We start from the raw sequence: 21012 nt of genomic DNA on the forward strand, positions 1-21012 counted from the left end.
TTTTCAAATAAAGAGCGTTGATTTTATCATATATTAGAGAAATTTCTCGTTTCATTTTAGTTGATCTTTTAGCCAATGCTTCCTCAACCTCACTGTTGGATGCAAATGTGAGTCGTGCAGGTAGGCTAATCATCAAGTGTCTACTATCATACAGATAGGGCTCAGCTTTGGCCATATTCGACAAGGTGAGAGGATTTTCAAAGCCTAGGCCTTTGTTCTCACGGAAGGAGTCCTTTGGTCGATTCATGAAAAGGGTTTGATTCGAGATGTGTCCTGCTAAAACAACCTTAGACTGTTCGGTCCTGTAGAGCTTTTCTTCAAATTGTCCTAGACGAGTTTGAAGCTCTAGATTATGTGCAGTAAGTTTAGAACATTCAGGGGTTTTCTTAGCAAGATCAAAGAGGGGTTCTCTTATCTTTTCTTCTAAGGTATCTAGGAGAGTTTTCTTAGAAGCAGTGAGTTTCTTAATTTCTTTCTCAGCATTGTCTACTTTCTCACTAAGAACTTCATTTCTTAACCTAAAGTCTGTCCTTTCTATTCGCAACGGTCTCACACTAGATTCTAGCTCCTTCAATTGTGTTACTTTATCAGCTAGATCCTTTTGAAGAGTTAGGTATGCATTGTTTGACACTTTGATTTTCAATTCAGCTTTTAACCTATGATTCTCATTTTGTAGTCCACTAACTTGACTAGCAAGTGATCTAAGGTCCTTACTCATTTTAGCAAAGTGGTCAACATACATATCAGGCAATTCAAGGAGCATTTTATCATGATTATGGGAAGCAGGTTCATCTCTAATGGGCACATTAATTTAGATAGAAGGGTCATTGGGTCTCTTAGATGTTGTTTGTAATACATCAGAAACACATTCAGAACTGTTATTTACAGAGTTATAATATTCATGAATTATGTCGGTGTAAAGTAGTACCTCTTCCTCATCATCGAAAGAAACACTGTCAGGAGCATGGTTCATGTTGGTGAGTTTCACTACATTAGCACGTTCGGGCTCCTGTTCACTGTTTGACCAGTTTAGCCAAATATCATCTGAGGCTTTGAGGACCTTCCCCTTTTCGGCATCTTGGGCGAGCAACATCTTTTTCTTGTAGTACTCGGCATCCTTTCATTTGGGTAGTCTGCATTCTCGTGTAAAGTGACCTGTTTTACCACAATTGAAACAAACATTATCGGGGTCCTTGCTGTCAGGGGCCCGATATTGAATGGTAGAGGTTTCGGGTTTTTTGTAGTAAGAAGAGCTGGATGATGTTCGATTGTTGTTGTTTTTGCTAAAGCCTCCAGATGATCTCCTGAGATTCAGTTGCTTGCTGAACATTGCGGCAGCCTTGACGAGATCTCGATGTTCTTCATCAACATCAGAGTATGTGAAAGGACCCGTCCTAATCCATCCGGACAAAGTCCATATCGATTATAAACGATTCACAACAGTTGATTACATCGCGAGGTACTTAACCTGTATATGATACATTTTACAAACATTGCATTCGTTTTTGAAAAGACAATCTTTCATTACTTTGAAAGTTGACGGCATGCATACCATTTCATAATATATCTAACTATAATTAACTTAATAATAATCTTGATGAACTCGACAACTCGAATGCAACGTCTTTTGAAATATGTCATGAATGACTCCAAGTAATATCTTTAAAATGAGCAAATGCACAGCGGAAGATTTCTTTCATACCTGAGAATAAACATGCTTTCAAGTGTCAACCAAAAGGTTGGTGAGTTCATTAGTTTAACATAAATAATCATTTCATAATTCTAATAGACCACAAGATTTCATATTTTCATTTCTCATAAACATACGTCCCATGCATAGAGACAAAATATCATTCATATGGATTGAACACCTGGTAACCGACATTCACAATATGTATATAAGAATATCCCCATCATTCCGGGATCCTCCTTCGGACATGATATAAATTTCGAATTACTAAAGCATCTGGTACCTTGGATGGGGCTTGTTGGGCCCGATAGATCTATCTTTAGAGTTCGCGTCAATTAGGGTGTCTGTTCCCTAATTCTTAGATTACCAGACTTAATAAAAAGGGCATATTCGATTAGATAATCCAACCATAGAATGTAGTTTCGATTACTTGTGTCTATTTCATAAAACAGTTATAAAAGCAGCGCATGTATTCTCAGTCCCAAAAATATATATTGCAAAAGCATTTAAAAAGGGATTAATGAAACTCACCGTACTGTATTTTGTAGTAAAAATACATATAACGATATTGAACAACTAAACAATGCAAGGTTGTCCTCGGATTCACGAACCTATAACATTTATATATATATATATATATATATATATATATATATATATATATATATATATATATATATATATATATATATATATATTAAAATAATAATCGTAATTAAACAAATGTATACATATTATTTTTATGTATTAAGATTAATATTCCTATATATGATTTTATTAATTCTTATATTATATTATGATACTTATTTGATTTTTAATTAATGTTATTAATTAAAAACAATATTTAAAGAAGTATTAGTATACTTTATATATAATAATTATATTTATACCCATATATATATCTTTTGTTTTATAAGATTATTACTTATAATAATACTAGTTTAAAGATAATAATAATACTGTTAATAGAAATTTTAACAAAAAAAATGATAATTTAACTAATAATGATAAAATATAACTAATACTTTTAGCAAGGTTAATTGTATTGGTAAGTTTAATAATAATTATCGCTTCAATGAAAATTTTAATGATCATAGAATTAATAATACTAACATTTATGTTAAATGGTACCTATAATACTAATGTTAATGATAATGATACCTTTTGATTGTAATGACAATAATAATTTTTACATGTGATAATAGCGCTAATAATAATGATAATAATAATAATAACACTAATACTGATAACAATAATAACTTTAATAATTTCATTCCTAATGACATTTGTAATAATGATAATAATATTATTCCTATTATCTAATTAATAGTAAAAATTAGATTAGCAATAATATTAATACATATATTAATATTAGTAATAATAATAATATTAACAATAATACTATGTAATGAATATAATATTAATAATACTAATAATTATAACATTAATAATTATAACATTAATAATTAATACTTGCAATAACAATAACATAACAACCATAATAATAATAGTAATAATAATAATAATAATAAATGGAGTTATATTAATAAGAAAAAATATGAATTCGACTAAAATCCCAAGATTCACATATATAGATCACGATTTAAATGCATTGGAACAAATTATTATCAATATCCATTTTTTTTATTTAATTGCAAACAAAATAAAATAAAAAAAAATTAAAAAAAGTTACAGCAGCTATTGCTGTTCGTCGCTGTCTCCCTAAAAAAAATTGATTTTGTTGTGGAGAATGATTTGGGAAAAGTTGATAACACAATTTGTATTTTAAATTACCCCTAATATCATTATCAACCATCAATTTAACCTTAATTGTAACAGATACCATGAATTTGATCCAAGAACAAAGTTTGACTTTTTAAATCTAAATCTTTGACTCGTTAATTCGAACTCGATACTAAAAATTGGACTTTAGAACTTTGCAGATACTTTGAACATATGAATTCCAACAGAGTTGCATTTAAGGTTTTTTAAATCTAATACGAATTAGTGTTTTGCCTAAAAAGTGAAAGAACAGAGAAAGAATGAACTTGTTTTCAATATTTTTGGATTTAATTCGTCAATTGTTGTAGTGTAATAGATATATTGAACTGAATAATTAAAGTAAGACACTGTAAAATCACGGATATGTAATTGTGTACCAATGGTTGACAATGAGTTACATCAGAGGAAAAGAAATCAAAAGCAGACAAGGAGATTAAATAAATAAATAAATAAAATATAGTAATGGTTACATAAGAACAAAAAATTACGCGTATAGAAAATCTGATAGGGATTGGGATCATGTGTTGATTCAGTTTTTAAATATAATATTTATATTTAACATTAATTATTAATAAAATAAATATCTTAGTAATAATAATACTATTAATTATAAAAAAATACAGATATATTAATACTAACACTAAGTAGTAATAATTTTATTAGGGATAATGATAATTAGTTGTGTTGTAATAGTAATAACCATTTTATAAAAATTTTAATAATAAATTTAGTAATAATGATATTACTAATAATATTAATAATAAAATTAGTAATAATATTATTGATAATAATAATTGATAATAATAATAATGATATTAATGATAATAATGACGATAACCATAATTTTTAGTAATAATTTAACTGTATAACCTTTTATATCTATATACATTATATATAGTAATATTAAGAATACTGATATTATTATTTGCATTAGCGTTAATAATAATGGAATAATAATAATATTAGTATACAACTATATTTCCAACTTGTATTCATACACAATATATGTATATATATATATATTTACATTTTTATTTACACATAATAGTTCGTGAATCGTCGGGAATGGTCGAAAGTCAAATGAATATATGAAATAGTTCAAAATATTTGTGACTTAACATTACAGAATTTGCTTATCGTGTCGAAACCATATCAAGATTAAGTTTAAATTTGATCGGAAATTCCCGGGTCATCACAGTACCTACCCGTTAAAGAAATTTCGTCCCGAAATTTGAGTGAGGTGGTCATGGCTAACAATAAAAATGTTTTCATGACGAATATGAGTTGATACATTGAGTTTTATCATCATTGAGTAATATGGATAAAAATAATTCGATTATTCGAAGAGTACGAATGAAACTATCACAAAAGATTGAAATAAAAAAATAAGGATTCGTCTTAACTTTTGACGGAGACAGGGTTGAATTCCGGAATTCAAGGGATTTATAGAAAATCTTCGAAATCAAAAAGATTTGATTCTTCGGCGAATAAGGAAATTAAGATCTCTCGAATTAAATGCAGTGATCTGCTTTGATTACTCTGTCTGATATTTCCATTATAAATTAAATTCTTCCGTTCCATTATTCTCACCCTTCCTATACTTTCCTTCTTGTTTCATACATCCAAAAGATTCTGAAAATGCTTAATCCAGTTCTGATCCTTGTCCTCATCCTTATTATCGCAACAATCATTCTCCTTTTCCAACTTTCACCCGAGGAATCTGTTTTCTTCTACTTCGCTCTCGGGATTATAATGTTTTTAATTCTCCCGTGTCTTTATGTTGCGATAAACATTGATATACACGGTTTGTAATTTATGTGTTATTATCGGCTTTATATTCTCCCTTATATTTCAAAGCTCTATGCTTTTATTTTCTCTTCCCGACTTCAAGTCAAGCGATTAATGGTCCAGAATTTGTAGATATAGAGTCTCGAATGATTATAATGTTCTAAGCAGGAAGGAACGTGATAGCACGACTTGATTTTCAAATTTATCAACATCACGGAAGATAGAACCATCAAGAATACATTTTCTTGATTTGTTCCGAAGTTAAGTAGGATGAAAGAGTTATGTAACATGGCACATGATGACGTTATGATTTGTGAATCATCACGTTCCATTTAGAAACTCAGCATGACTTACTGTAATATAATCACGTTGATCAAGTGTCATTATATTATACTAATTCATGCATCAGTTCCCAACATTACTTCAATAACATTCATATTTTAAGCTCGAAAGTTTACAGAATATAGAAACTAACAGTTTCTATATTATGTAACACTGATATCAGGAAGAGATTAATGATTTCAGATAAGAATAGTTATGAAAATATCTTCAGAAATATGGAGGATATTTATAACGAAAGATACGATGATATCTTGGAATTTCTAATATCGATGGATGATGAAGAAGATTTATCCGTAAGGGTTTAGATTCGGAAGCAAGGTATTTGCTAAAGACTTCATCAGAAATAGAATCATTTGGATTCTTTGAAGTCAAACTTATTCTTTGTGATTTGTCCACGGCTTCCTTCATAGTTTCGCATAATCCACTTTTCAGTACTAAATTTCTATTGAATGTTTTCAATATAATGATACACAGGAAGCACTAGGAGGTATATAATTTCGGACGAGAATATTTATGAAAATATCCTCAGAAATATCAAAGATATTGATGATGATATTTTGAAATTTCTAAGTTCGATGGTTGATGGGGAAAGACTTTCCGCAAGATTTTAACATGAGTACGGATTAAGATATTCATTGAAGGTTTCATCGGATCCAGAATTAACTGGATTCTTTGAATATATGGTATGGTCCTTGTATTTGTCCTTGGTCTCCTTCATAGATAGTTCAATCTGTTTTTCAATACCCAATTTTCTATCGAGCGTTCCCAACACTCCTTCCTTTATCATCAAACTTTTGGTCGTTTAGACCATCAACCATTTTTCTGTTTCCTCTGCATTTAATGCTATGATATCTGAATCATCGGTTATTAATCCAAGGTGGTTTCAGGAAAATTGTGTTTTTAGATGATTAAACGCTGAAGGTAATATGATGGAATATGAAAGGTTCCCTGGTAACAATAAAAGAGCACGTGTATATATCAAGATTATAATATGGTTGTTTCAAACAAAAAGTCGAAGTTGACTTGCTGGAGCTGTGACAAAATTTTCTAATTTTGAAAAAGAATTGTAAAGTTATTTTTGGTAATAACAAAGCCAAAAAAAAAATTTAACACAGATACGTGTTTAACGTTTACTCAGGTTCCGAGTATTTTCAGGTGCATAACTATATGCATTAACCTTTTCTTCCGTAGATGAAGTGCGGTTGGTTCATCTTCTCGATTGAGGTGTTTTCAAGAATCATGAAAGGTTTGAACAGAGACTGGAATTGTCAAGATACAAATGAGGTTTAAGATGAAATCAAGTGGCAACTTGAAGAATTATTTAGTTTCATATGTTATAATTAGTATTTTAATTCATTTTAATTGTCCAATATTATTCGTCCACAGTTAACAGTTCAATAATTTATATACAGTTTAATATATAATATTCGAAGTAATTAATACGTGTTGTGACCCGTATACATCTCAGACTCGATCACAACTCAAAGTATATATATTATTGTAGAATCAACCTCAACCCTGTATAGAGAACTCGATCATTACTGCATATAGAGTGTCTATGGTGATTCCAAATAATATATATAGATGCGTCGATATGATATGTCAAAACCTTGTATACGTGTCCCGATATTTAAAGTGCGTAAAATAAATAACAGAAAATAAATGATGATAATTAAAGTGCGTAAAGTAAATAACAGAAATTAAATGACGATGAATAAAATTGGGAGAATATAAATTGCAATAATTAAATTACGGAAAATAAAATGTAACCAGTTAGCTAGGAACAGTTAGCGTGGTTTATTAACAATATTTCAATTAGTTAATTCGTTTGTTTCTAACAAATTTTATTTTGTTCAATGTTTTCTTCATTATGCCACTTATTGGATTCTGAGAGGTCAAAATCCAAATATGAAATTGAATAAAAATGGTTATTCTGTGGTGAATGGATTCGTATATCGGTGAATGTAAATAGGATAGTAAATGACTGTTGAATCAGCTTCGTCGAATGTACAGTGTAACTTATTAAAGTGAAATCTAAATATTCCTCGAGTATTACCTACCCGTTAAAAATATTTTCACCATTAACAGTTTGTACGAAAGAATTTTTAATTACAATCTTTATGAAAATGTATATACATATATATTTTCTTCAGATATAATCATGAATTTAATGGGTTAATGTGATATTAATCTCATTTGATTTATCATTAGAACACGAATATATAATCTTTAAAATATTAGAGATTACATAATTGCCATGTCGAACGAGAATAAAATAGATAGAACGGTATGTAAAACTATGATTATACTCGAGGTATAGAATGAGATGTCGAAGTTGGTGATGCGGATGTTGTTGTTGGTGGTACTAATGCTGTTGGTGCTAAGGTTGGTGATGTTACTGGTGTTGGTGATACCGCTGGTGTTTGCAAATTGTGTACCGTGCTCTCTAAAGTTAACACTCGAGTTCGGAGTTCTTTAACTTCTTCTACTAACCCTGATTGGTTATCAGTGTGAGGTAGAGATCGGATATATTCTCTAGTTCCGTTAATGGTAGTCTCAAGACGAAAAATTCTGGCAAAAAGGGTATAAACGGTGTTGCGAACAGGTTCGCCGGTGAGCGGGTCGAGTACTCCAAGGTTAGGTGGTAGATTTGGTTCATGATATGGAGTACCTTCTTCCCTTTTCCATAGGGTGAGTATGTCGCGAACCCACCCCCGTTTTCTCCAGTAATCACGGTAGTTGATTGGTTGGTGTGCTCCTGTCACGCTATCTTCGGAGTCAGAGGAACTTGGTCGATTCGTAGAGGCCATCTTACGCGATCTCAGAAAAAAAAAATTTGGTATGAAGAGTTTGGTGACAGCAATTGATAGTTGGATAGTATTCTCAATGCATAATATGCATAGATATATAGTACCAGGTTCCCTTAAATTACGGAGAAATTTACGGAAGATATCAGGCAAGATCTACAGTAACAGATACGCTAAGATATGAATTTTTGCCTATACACTATTTATGCAGTCAATGCAGTAAAACATGTCTAGACTAAGAATAATGAGCATGTAATTTCCTAAGGATGATAAGCTGATGATTTTTGACAAAAATGATAAGCAAAACTTTTGACATGCAGACACGGTCGAAGTCCAGACTCACTAATGCATCCTAACGACTTATCAGTTATGCATACTAATGTAGACCTGGTTCGCTAAGACCACCGCTCTGATACCAACTGAAAGGACCCGTCCTAATCCATCCGGACAAAGTCCATATCGATTATAAACGATTCACAACAGTTGATTACATCGCGAGGTACTTGACCTCTATATGATACATTTTGCAAACATTGCATTCGTTTTTGAAAAGACAATCTTTCATTACATTGAAAGTTGACGGCATGCATACCATTTCATAATATATCTAACTATAATTAAATTAATAATAATCTTGATGAACTCGACAACTCGAATGCAACGTCTTTTGAAATATGTCATGAATGACTCCAAGTAATATCTTTAAAATGAGCAAATGCACAGCGGAAGATTTCTTTCATACCTGAGAATAAACATGCTTTCAAGTGTCAACCAAAAGGTTGGTGAGTTCATTAGTTTAACATAAATAATCATTTCATAATTCTAATAGACCACAAGATTTCATATTTCCATTTCTCATAAACATACGTCCCATGCATAGAGATAAAATATCATTCATATGGATTGAACACCTGGTAACCGACATTCACAATATGTATATAAGAATATCCCCATCATTCCGGGATCCTCCTTCGGACATGATATAAATTTCGAATTACTAAAGCATCTGGTACCTTGGATGGGGCTTGTTGGGCCCGATAGATCTATCTTTAGAGTTCGCGTCAATTAGGGTGTCTGTTCCCTAATTCTTAGATTACCAGACTTAATAAAAAGGGCATATTCGATTAGATAATCCAACCATAGAATGTAGTTTCGATTACTTGTGTCTATTTCATAAAACAGTTATAAAAGCAGCGCATGTATTCTCAGTCCCAAAAATATATATTGCAAAAGCATTTAAAAAGGGATTAATGAAACTCACCGTACTGTATTTTGTAGTAAAAATACATATAACGATATTGAACAACTAAACAATGCAAGGTTGTCCTCGGATTCACGAACCTATAACGTTTATATATATATATATATATATATATATATATATATATATATATATATATATATATATATATATATATATATATATATATATATATATATATATATATATATATATATATATATATATATTAAAATAATAATCGTAATTAAACAAATGTATACATATTATTTTTATGTATTAAGATTAATATTCCTATATATGATTTTATTAATTCTTATATTATATTATGATACTTATTTGATTTTTAATTAATATTATTAATTAAAAACAATATTTAAAGTAGTATTAGTATACTTTATATATAATAATTATATTTATACCCATATGTATATCTTTTATTTTATAAGATTATTACTTATAATAATACTAGTTTAAAGATAATAATAATACTGTTAATAGAAATTTTAACAAAAAAAATGATAATTTAACTAATAATGATAAAATATAACTAATACTTTTAGCAAGGTTAATTGTATTGGTAAGTTTAATAATAATTATCGCTTCAATGAAAATTTTAATGATCATAGAATTAATAATACTAACATTTATGTTAAATGGTACCTATAATACTAATGTTAATGATAATGATACCTTTTGATTGTAATGACAATAATAATTTTTACATGTGATAATAGCGCTAATAATAATGATAATAATAATAATAACACTAATACTGATAACAATAATAACTTTAATAATTTTATTCCTATTGACATTTGTAATAATGATAATAATATTATTCCTATTATCTAATTAATAGTAAAAATTAGATTAACAATAATATTAATACATATATTAATATTAGTAATAATAATAATATTAACAATAATACTATGTAATGAATATAATATTAATAATACTAATAATTATAACATTAATAATTAATACTTGCAATAACAATAACAACCATAATAATAATAGTAATAATAATAATAATAAATGGAGTTATATTAATTAGAAAAAATATGAACTACCTTCTATAAAAAACGGCTGTAAAAAGAAATTTTGCTCCTTTAGAGACTCGAACCCGTGACCACTAGTTAACCCGCAAACACTCAACACCACTCCACCACTTCTACTTTTCTGATATTATTCTCATCTTAAATCTATTTATCCTGCTTTCTTCTGTTTCATTCTATCTCTTCTTTTTCAATATGAATTCGACTAAAATCCCAAGATTCACATCTATAGATCACGATTTAAATGCATTGGAACAAATTATTATCAATATCCATTGTTTTTATTTAATTGCAAACAAAATAAAATAAAAAAAATTAAAAAAAGTTACAGCAGCTATTGCTGTTCGTCGCTGTCTCCCTAAAAAAAATTGATTTTGTTGTGGAGAATGATTTGGGAAAAGTTGATAACACAATTTGTATTTTAAATTACCCCTAATATCATTATCAACCATCAATTTAACCTTAATTGTAACAGATACCACGAATTTGATCCAAGAACAAAGTTTGACTTTTTAAATCCAAATCTTTGACTCGTTAATTCGAACTCGATACTAAAAATTGGACTTTAGAACATTGCAGATACTTTGAACATATGAATTCCAACAGAGTTGCATTTAAGGTTTTTTAAATCTAATATGAATTAGTGTTTTGCCTAAAAAGTGAAAGAACAGAGAAAGAATGAACTTGTTTTTAATATTTTTGGATTTAATTCGACAATTGTTGTAGTGTAATAGATATATTGAACTGAATAATTGAAGTAAGACACTGTAAAATCACGGATATGTAATTGTGTACCAATGGTTGACAATGAGTTACATCAGAGGAAAAGAAATCAAAAGCAGACAAGGAGATTAAATAAATAAATAAATAAAATATAGTAATGGTTACATAAGAACAAAAAATTACGCGTATAGAAAATCTGATAGGGATTGGGATCATGTGTTGATTCAGTTTTTAAATATAATATTTATATTTAACATTAATTATTAATAAAATAAATATCTTAGTAATAATAATACTATTAATTATAAACAAATACAGATATATTAATACTAACACTAAGTAGTAATAATTTTATTAGGGATAATGATAATTAGTTGTGTTGTAATAGTAATAACCATTTTATAAAAATTTTAATAATAAATTTAGTAATAATGATATTACTAATAATATTAATAATAAAATTAGTAATAATATTATTGATAATAATAATTGATAATAATAATAATGATATTAATGATAATAATGACGATAACCATAATTTTTTGTAATAATTTAACTGTATAACCTTTTATATCTATATACATTATATATAGTAATTTTAAGAATACTGATATTATTATTTGCATTAGCGTTAATAATAATGGAATAATAATAATATTAGTATACAACTATATTTCCAACTTGTATTCATACACAGTATATGTATATATATATATATTTACATTTTTATTTACACATAATAGTTCGTGAATCGTCGGGAATGGTCGAAAGTCAAATGAATATATGAAATAGTTCAAAATATTTGTGACTCAACATTACAGAATTTGCTTATCGTGTCGAAACCATATCAAGATTAAGTTTAAATTTGATCGGAAATTCCCGGGTCATCACAGTACCTACCCGTTAAAGAAATTTCGTCCCGAAATTTGAGTGAGGTGGTCATGGCTAACAATAAAAATGTTTTCATGACGAATATGAGTTGATAAATTGAGTTTTATCATCATTGAGTAATATGGATAAAAATAATTCAATTATTCGAAGAGTACGAATGAAACTATCACAAAAGATTGAAATAAAAAAAATAAGGATTCGTCTTAACTTTTGACGGAGACAGGGTTGAATTCCGGAATTCAAGGGATTTATAGAAAATCTTCGAAATCAAAAAGATTTGATTCTTCGGCGAATAAAGAAATTAAGATCTCTCGAATTAAATGCGGTGATCTGCTTTGATTACTCTGTCTGATATTTCCATTATAAATTAAATTCTTCCGTTCCATTATTCTCACCCTTCCTATAGTTTCCTTCTTGTTTCATACATCCAAAAGATTCTGAAAATGCTTAATCCAGTTCTGATCCTTGTCCTCATCCTTATTATCGCAACAATCATTCTCCTTTTCCAACTTTCACCCGAGGAATCTGTTTTCTTCTACTTCGCCCTCGGGATTATAATGTTTTTAATTCTCCCGTGTCTTTATGTTGCGATAAACATTGATATACACGGTTTGTAATTTATGTGTTGTTATCGGCTTTATATTCTCCCTTATATTTCAAAGCTCTATGCTTTTATTTTCTCTTCCTGACTTCAAGTCAAGCGATTAATGGTCCAGAATTTGTAGATATAGAGTCTCGAATGATTATAATGTTCTAAGCAGGAAGGAACGTGATAGCACGACTTGATTTTCAAATTTATCAACATCACGGAAGATAGAACCATCAAGAATACATTTTCTTGATTTGTTCCGGAGTTAAGTAGGATGAAAGAGTTATGTAACATGGCACATGATGACGTTATGATTTGTGAATCATCACGTTCCATTTAGAAACTCAGCATGACTTACTGTAATATAATCACGTTGATCAAGTGTCATTATATTATACTAATTCATGCATCAGTTCCCAACATTACTTCAATAACATTCATATTTTAAGCTCGAAAGTTTACAGAATATAGAAACTAACAGTTTCTATATGATGTAACAATGATATCAGGAAGAGATTAATGATTTCAGATAAGAATAGTTATGAAAATGTCTTCAGAAATATGGAGGATATTTATAACGAAAGATATGATGATATCTTGGAATTTCTAATATCAATGGATGATGAAGAAGATTTATCCGTAAGGGTTTAGATTCGAAAGCAAGGTATTTGCTAAAGACTTCATCAGAAATAGAATCATTTGGATTCTTTGAAGTCAAACTTATTCTTTGTGATTTTTCCACGGCTTCCTTCATAGTTTCGCATAATCCGCTTTTCAGTACTAAATTTCTATTGAATGTTTTCAATATAATGATACACAGGAAGCACGAAGAGGTATATAATTTCGGACGAGAATATTTATGAAAATATCCTCAGAAATATCAAAGATATTGATGATGATATTTTGAAATTTCTAAGTTCGATGGTTGATGGGGAAAGACTTTCCGTAAGATTTTAACATGAGTACGGATTAAGATATTCATTGAAGGTTTCATCGGATCCAGAATTACCTGGATTCTTTGAATATATGGTATGGTCCTTGTATTTGTCCTTGGTCTCCTTCATAGATAGTTCAATCTGTTTTTCAATACCCAATTTTCTATCGAGCGTTCCCAACACTCCTTCCTTTATCATCAAACTTTTGGTCGTTTAGACCATCTACCATTTTTCTGTTTCCTCTGCATTTAATGCTATGATATCTGAATCACCGGTTATTAATCCAAGGTGGTTTCAAGAAAATTGTGTTTTTAGATGATTAAACGCTGAAGGTAATATGATGGAATATGAAAGGTTCCCTGGTAACAATAAAAGAGCACGCGTATATATCAAGATTATAATAAGGTTGTTTCGAACAAAAAGTCGAAGTTGACTTGCTGGAGCTGTGACAAAATTTTCTAATTTTGAAAAAGAATTGTAAAGTTATTTTTGGTAATAACAATGCCAAAAAAAAAAATTTAACACAGATACGTGTTTAACGTTTACTCAGGTTCCGAGTGTTTTCAGGTACATAACTATATGCATTAACCTTTTCTTCCGTAGATGAAGTGCGGTTGGTTCATCTTCTCGATTGAGGTGTTTTCAAGAATCATGAAAGGTTTGAACACAGACTGGAATTGTCAAGATACAAATGAGGTTTAAGATGAAATCAAGTGGCAACTTGAAGAATTATTTAGTTTCATATGTTATAATTAGTATTTTAATTCATTTTAATTGTCCAATATTATTCGTCCACAGTTAACAGTTCAATAATTTATATACAGTTTAATATATAATATTCGAAGTAATTAATACGTGTTGTAACCCGTATACATCTCAGACTCGATCACAACTCAAAGTATATATATTATTGTAGAATCAACCTCAACCCTGTATAGAGAACTCGATCATTACTGCATATAGAGTGTCTATGGTGATTCCAAATAATATATATAGATGCGTCGATATGATATGTCAAAACCTTGTATACGTGTCCCGATATTTAAAGTGCGTAAAATAAATAACAGAAAATAAATGACGATAATTAAAGTGCGTAAAGTAAATAACAGAAATTAAATGACGATGAATAAGATTGCGAGAATATAAATTGCGATAATTAAATTACGGAAAATAAAATGTAACCAGTTAGCTAGGAACAGTTAGCATGGTTTCTTAACAATATTTCAATTAGTTAATTCGTTTGTTTCTAACAAATTTTATTTTGTTCAATGTTTTCTTCATTATGCCACTTATTGGATTCTGAGAAGTCAAAATCCAAATATGAAATTGAATAAAAATGGTTATTCTGTGGTGAACGGATTCTTATATCGGTGAATGTGAATAGGATAGTAAATGACTGTTGAATCAGCTTCGTAGAATGTACAGTGTAACTTATTAAAGTGAAATCTAAATATTCCTCGAGTATTACCTACCCGTTAAAAATATTTTCACCATTAACAGTTTGTACGAAAGAATTTTTAATTACAATCTTTATGAAAATGTATATACATATATATTTTCTTCAGATATAATCATGAATTTAATGGGTTAATGTGATATTAATCTCATTTGATTTATCATTAGAACACGAATATATAATCTTTAAAATATTAGAGATTACATAATTGCCATGTCGAACGAGAATAAAATAGATAGAACTGTATGTAAAACTATGATTATACTCGAGGTATAGAATGAGATGTCGAAGTTGGTGATGCGGATGTCGTTGTTGGTGGTACTAATGCTGTTGGTGCTAAGGTTGGTGATGTTACTGGTGTTGGTGATACTGCTGGTGTTTGCAAATTGTGTACCGTGCTCTCTAAAGTTAACACTCGAGTTCGGAGTTCTTTAACTTCTTCTACTAACCCTGATTGGTTATCAGTGTGAGGTAGAGATCGGATATCTTCTCTTGTTCCGTTAATGGTAGTCTCAAGACAAAAAATTCTGGCAAAAAGGGTATAAACGGTGTTGCGAACAGGTTCGCCGGTGAGCGGGTCGAGTACTCCAAGGTTAGGTGGTAGATTCGGTTCATGATATGGAGTACCTTCTTCCCTTTTCCATAGGGTGAGTATGTCGCGAACCCACCCTCGTTTTCTCCAGTAATCACGGTAGTTGATTGGTTGGTGTGCTCCTGTCACGCTGTCTTCGGAGTCAGAGGAACTTGGTCGATTCGTAGAGGCCATCTTACGCGATCTCAGAAAAAAAAAATTTGGTATGAAGAGTTTGGTGACAGCAATTGATAGTTGGATAGTATTCTCAATGCATAATATGCATAGATATATAGTACCAGGTTCCCTTAAATTACGGAGAAATTTACGGAAGATATCAGGCAAGATCTACAGTAACAGATACGCTAAGATATGAATTTTTGCCTATACACTATTTATGCAGTCAATGCAGTAAAACGTGTCTAGACTAAGAATAATGAGCATGTAATTTCCTAAGGATGATAAGCTGATGATTTTTGACAAAAATGATAAGCAAAACTTTTGACATGCAGACACGGTCGAAGTCCAGACTCACTAATGCATCCTAACGACTTATCAGTTATGCATACTAATGTAGACCTAGTTCGCTAAGACCACCGCTCTGATACCAACTGAAAGGACCCGTCCTAATCCATCCGGACAAAGTCCATATCAATTATAAACGATTCACAACAGTTGATTACATCGCGAGGTACTTGACCTCTATATGATACATTTTACAAACATTGCATTCGTTTTTGAAAAGACAATCTTTCAATACATTGAAAGTTGACGGCAGGCATACCATTTCATAATATATCTAACTATAATTAACTTAATAATAATCTTGATGAACTCGACAACTCGAATGCAACGTCTTTTGAAATATGTCATGAATGACTCCAAGTAATATCTTTAAAATGAGCAAATGCACAGCGGAAGATTTCTTTCATACCTGAGAATAAACATGCTTTCAAGTGTCAACCAAAAGGTTGGTGAGTTCATTAGTTTAACATAAATAATCATTTCATAATTCTAATAGACCACAAGATTTCATATTTCCATTTCTCATAAACATACGTCCCATGCATAGAGACAAAATATCATTCATATGGATTGAACACCTGGTAACTGACATTCACAATATGTATATAAGAATATCCCCATCATTCCGGGATCCTCCTTCGGACATGATATTAATTTCGAATTACTAAAGCATCTGGTACCTTGGATGGGGCTTGTTGGGCCCGATAGATCTATCTTTAGAGTTCGCGTCAATTAGGGTGTCTGTTCCCTAATTCTTAGATTACCAGACTTAATAAAAAGGGCATATTCGATTAGATAATCCAACCATAGAATGTAGTTTCGATTACTTGTGTCTATTTCATAAAACAGTTATAAAAGCAGCGCATGTATTCTCAGTCCCAAAAATATATATTGCAAAAGCATTTAAAAAGGGATTAATGAAACTCACCGTACTGTATTTTGTAGTAAAAATACATATAACGATATTGAACAACTAAACAATGCAAGGTTGTCCTCAGATTCACGAACCTATAACATTTATATATATATATATATATATATATATATATATATATATATATATATATATATATATATATATATATATATATATATATATATATATATATATATATATATATATATATATATATATATATATTAAAATAATAATCGTAATTAAACAAATGTATACATATTATTTTTATGTATTAAGATTAATATTCCTATATATGATTTTATTAATTCTTATATTATATTATGATACTTATTTGATTTTTAATTAATGTTATTAATTAAAAACAATATTTAAAGAAGTATTAGTATACTTTATATATAATAATTATATTTATACCCATATATATATCTTTTGTTTTATAAGATTATTACTTATAATAATACTAGTTTAAAGATAATAATAATACTGTTAATAGAAATTTTAACAAAAAAAATGATAATTTAACTAATAATGATAAAATATAACTAATACTTTTAGCAAGGTTAATTGTATTGGTAAGTTTAATAATAATTATCGCTTCAATGAAAATTTTAATGATCATAGAATTAATAATACTAACATTTATGTTAAATGGTACCTATAATACTAATGTTAATGATAATGATACCTTTTGATTGTAATGACAATAATAATTTTTACATGTGATAATAGCGCTAATAATAATGATAATAATAATAATAACACTAATACTTATAACAATAATAACTTTAATAATTTTATTCCTAATGACATTTGTAATAATGATAATAATATTATTCCTATTATCTAATTAATAGTAAAAATTAGATTAACAATAATATTAATACATATATTAATATTAGTAATAATAATAATATTAACAATAATACTATGTAATGAATATAATATTAATAATACTAATAATTATAACATTAATAATTAATACTTGCAATAACAATAACATAACAACCATAATAATAATAGTAATAATAATAATAATAAATGGAGTTATATTAATAAGAAAAAATATGAACTACCTTCTATAAAAAACGGCTGTAAAAAGAAATTTTGCTCCTTTAGAGACTCGAACCCGTGACCACTAGTTAACCCGCAAACACTCAACACCACTCCACCACTTCTACTTTTCTGATATTATTCTCATCTTAAATCTATTTATCCTGCTTTCTTCTGTTTCATTCTATCTCTTCTTTTTCAATATGAATTCGACTAAAATCCCAAGATTCACATCTATAGATCACGATTTAAATGCATTGGAACAAATTATTATCAATATCCATTGTTTTTATTTAATTGCAAACAAAATAAAATAAAAAAAAATTAAAAAAAGTTACAGCAGCTATTGCTGTTCGTCGCTGTCTCCCTAAAAAAAATTGATTTTGTTGTGGAGAATGATTTGGGAAAAGTTGATAACACAATTTGTATTTTAAATTACCCCTAATATCATTATCAACCATCAATTTAACCTTAATTGTAACAGATACCACGAATTTGATCCAAGAACAAAGTTTGACTTTTTAAATCCAAATCTTTGACTCATTAATTCGAACTCGATACTAAAAATTGGACTTTAGAACTTTGCAGATACTTTGAACATATGAATTCCAACAGAATTGCATTTAAGGTTTTTTAAATCTAATACGAATTAGTGTTTTGCCTAAAAAGTGAAAGAACAGAGAAAGAATGAACTTGTTTTCAATATTTTTGGATTTAATTCGAAAATTGCTGTAGTGTAATAGATATATTGAACTGAATAATTGAAGTAAAACACTGTAAAATCATGGATATGTAATTGTGTACCAATGGTTAACAATGAGTTACATCAGAGGAAAAGAAATCAAAAGCAGACAAGGAGATTAAATAAATAAATAAAAAAAATATAGTAATGGTTACATAAGAACAAAAAATTACACGTATAGAAAATCTGATAGGGATTGGGATCATGTGTTGATTCAGTTTTTAAATATAATATTTATATTTAATATTAATTATTAATAAAATAAATATCTTAGTAGTAATAATACTATTAATTATAAAAAAAAATACAGATATATTAATACTAACACTAAGTAGTAATAATTTTATTAGGGATAATGATAATTAGTTGTGTTGTAATAGTAATAACCATTTTATAAAAATTTTAATAATAAATTTAGTAATAATGATATTACTAATAATATTAATAATAAAATTAGTAATAATATTATTGATAATAATAATTGATAATAATAATAATGATATTAATGATAATAATGACGATAACCATAATTTTTAGTAATAATTTAACTGTATAACATTTTATATCTATATACATTATATATAGTAATATTAAAAATACTGATATTATTATTTGCATTAGCGTTAATAATAATGGAATAATAATAATATTAGTATACAACTATATTTCCAACTTGTATTCATACACAATATATGTATATATATATTTACATTTTTATTTACACATAATAGTTCGTGAATCGTCGGGAATGGTCGAAAGTCAAACGAATATATGAAACAGTTCAAAATATTTGTGACTTAACATTACAGAATTTGCTTATCGTGTCGAAACCATATCAAGATTAAGTTTAAATTTGATCGGAAATTCCCGGGTCATCAAAGTATGTGTCCTCATCAGAGGAAATGGTTTGTTTTACTTTGAGTGAGTTGGAGCGGTTGGAAGGGGTTTTGGTGGAGCTTTTGTTAACAAACAAAGCCATTGGATCACTGGTTTCAGCGAGGTTGGATTTAGAGTTTTGGGCGGCTAGAACATCAGGTTGATGATTCATTAGTTTCCCTACAACTTCATGGATGTTGTACTTCTTGTTGTTTTTGGAGGCACGGAAGTTGTTTCCATATGGTGTCCAGGTGGCATTTAGTTTCTTCAGAAATTTCATGTTCATCTCTTGATTTTTCTTTTTCACTCCAACCTTCTTTAGCTCATTAATGACTTCACAGAAACGTCTGTAGCAGTCGTTTAGAGGTTCATCGGGTTTCTGAAAGTAGACCTCATACATTGCGAGTGCTATGTCGAGTTTTGTCTGATCGGATTGACTGTATCCTTCCTGTTGACGGGTGATTTCATCTAGAAGTTCTTTTCCGGATTTCAGAGAGCTGACGGATTTGTACATGTCATGAGGAAGGGCTTGCATGATAATGGACCTGGAATCGATATCGGCTTGAGCTTTCTTAGCTTCTTCACCCTGAAGTTCATAGGGTTTTAGAACTGCGCCGGTGTCAGGGTGAAGTGAGATCTTAGGTCCATTGAGAAATGATTCCCAGATGTATTTGGTTTGTTCTCCTTTTTCGTCGATGAAGTTGTCAAACCTTCCTTTCCATTCGTCAAACAGTCCCTCGACCAGCATGGGAGGACGGGTATCCGAGCCCATGACCAAAGCATCACGGTTTGCAGTAGCCATCTTAACTTAGAAGTGTGAACTGAGTGGTGCAAAAGACAGAAGTTTTAACAAGAGATTGCTAAGTGTAGATTTTGAGTGTGGAGGAACACTTGTGTAAGCAGATTGAAATTAGGGTTTTGGTGTAAAACCACTTGTATAAATCGAGTGGTTTTTGAGCAAATCCAAATTTCAAGTCAGACTATGTTTTCGAGCACCAACAAGGTAGTTGAAAAAGGGAGATTTT

The 21012-nt window shown here is 29.3% G+C and overlaps 1 protein-coding gene across 1 annotated transcript; it reads right to left on the reverse strand.

Annotated features, from left to right (window-relative positions):
- Window positions 1-1120: 1120 nt before the first annotated feature.
- LOC139902580 (uncharacterized) lies at window positions 1121-20789 on the reverse strand. The gene is made up of 2 exons (XM_071885188.1): window positions 20083-20789; window positions 1121-1394 (listed from the first exon to the last, which is right to left on the reverse strand). Exons 1-2 carry the CDS (start codon window positions 20787-20789, stop codon window positions 1121-1123), a joined length of 981 nt encoding a protein of 326 aa, XP_071741289.1.
- Window positions 20790-21012: the final 223 nt, after the last annotated feature.

The sequence above is a fragment of the Rutidosis leptorrhynchoides genome, chromosome 3, assembly GCF_046630445.1.
Source record: "Rutidosis leptorrhynchoides isolate AG116_Rl617_1_P2 chromosome 3, CSIRO_AGI_Rlap_v1, whole genome shotgun sequence".
Classification (NCBI taxonomy): Eukaryota; Viridiplantae; Streptophyta; class Magnoliopsida; order Asterales; family Asteraceae; genus Rutidosis; species Rutidosis leptorrhynchoides.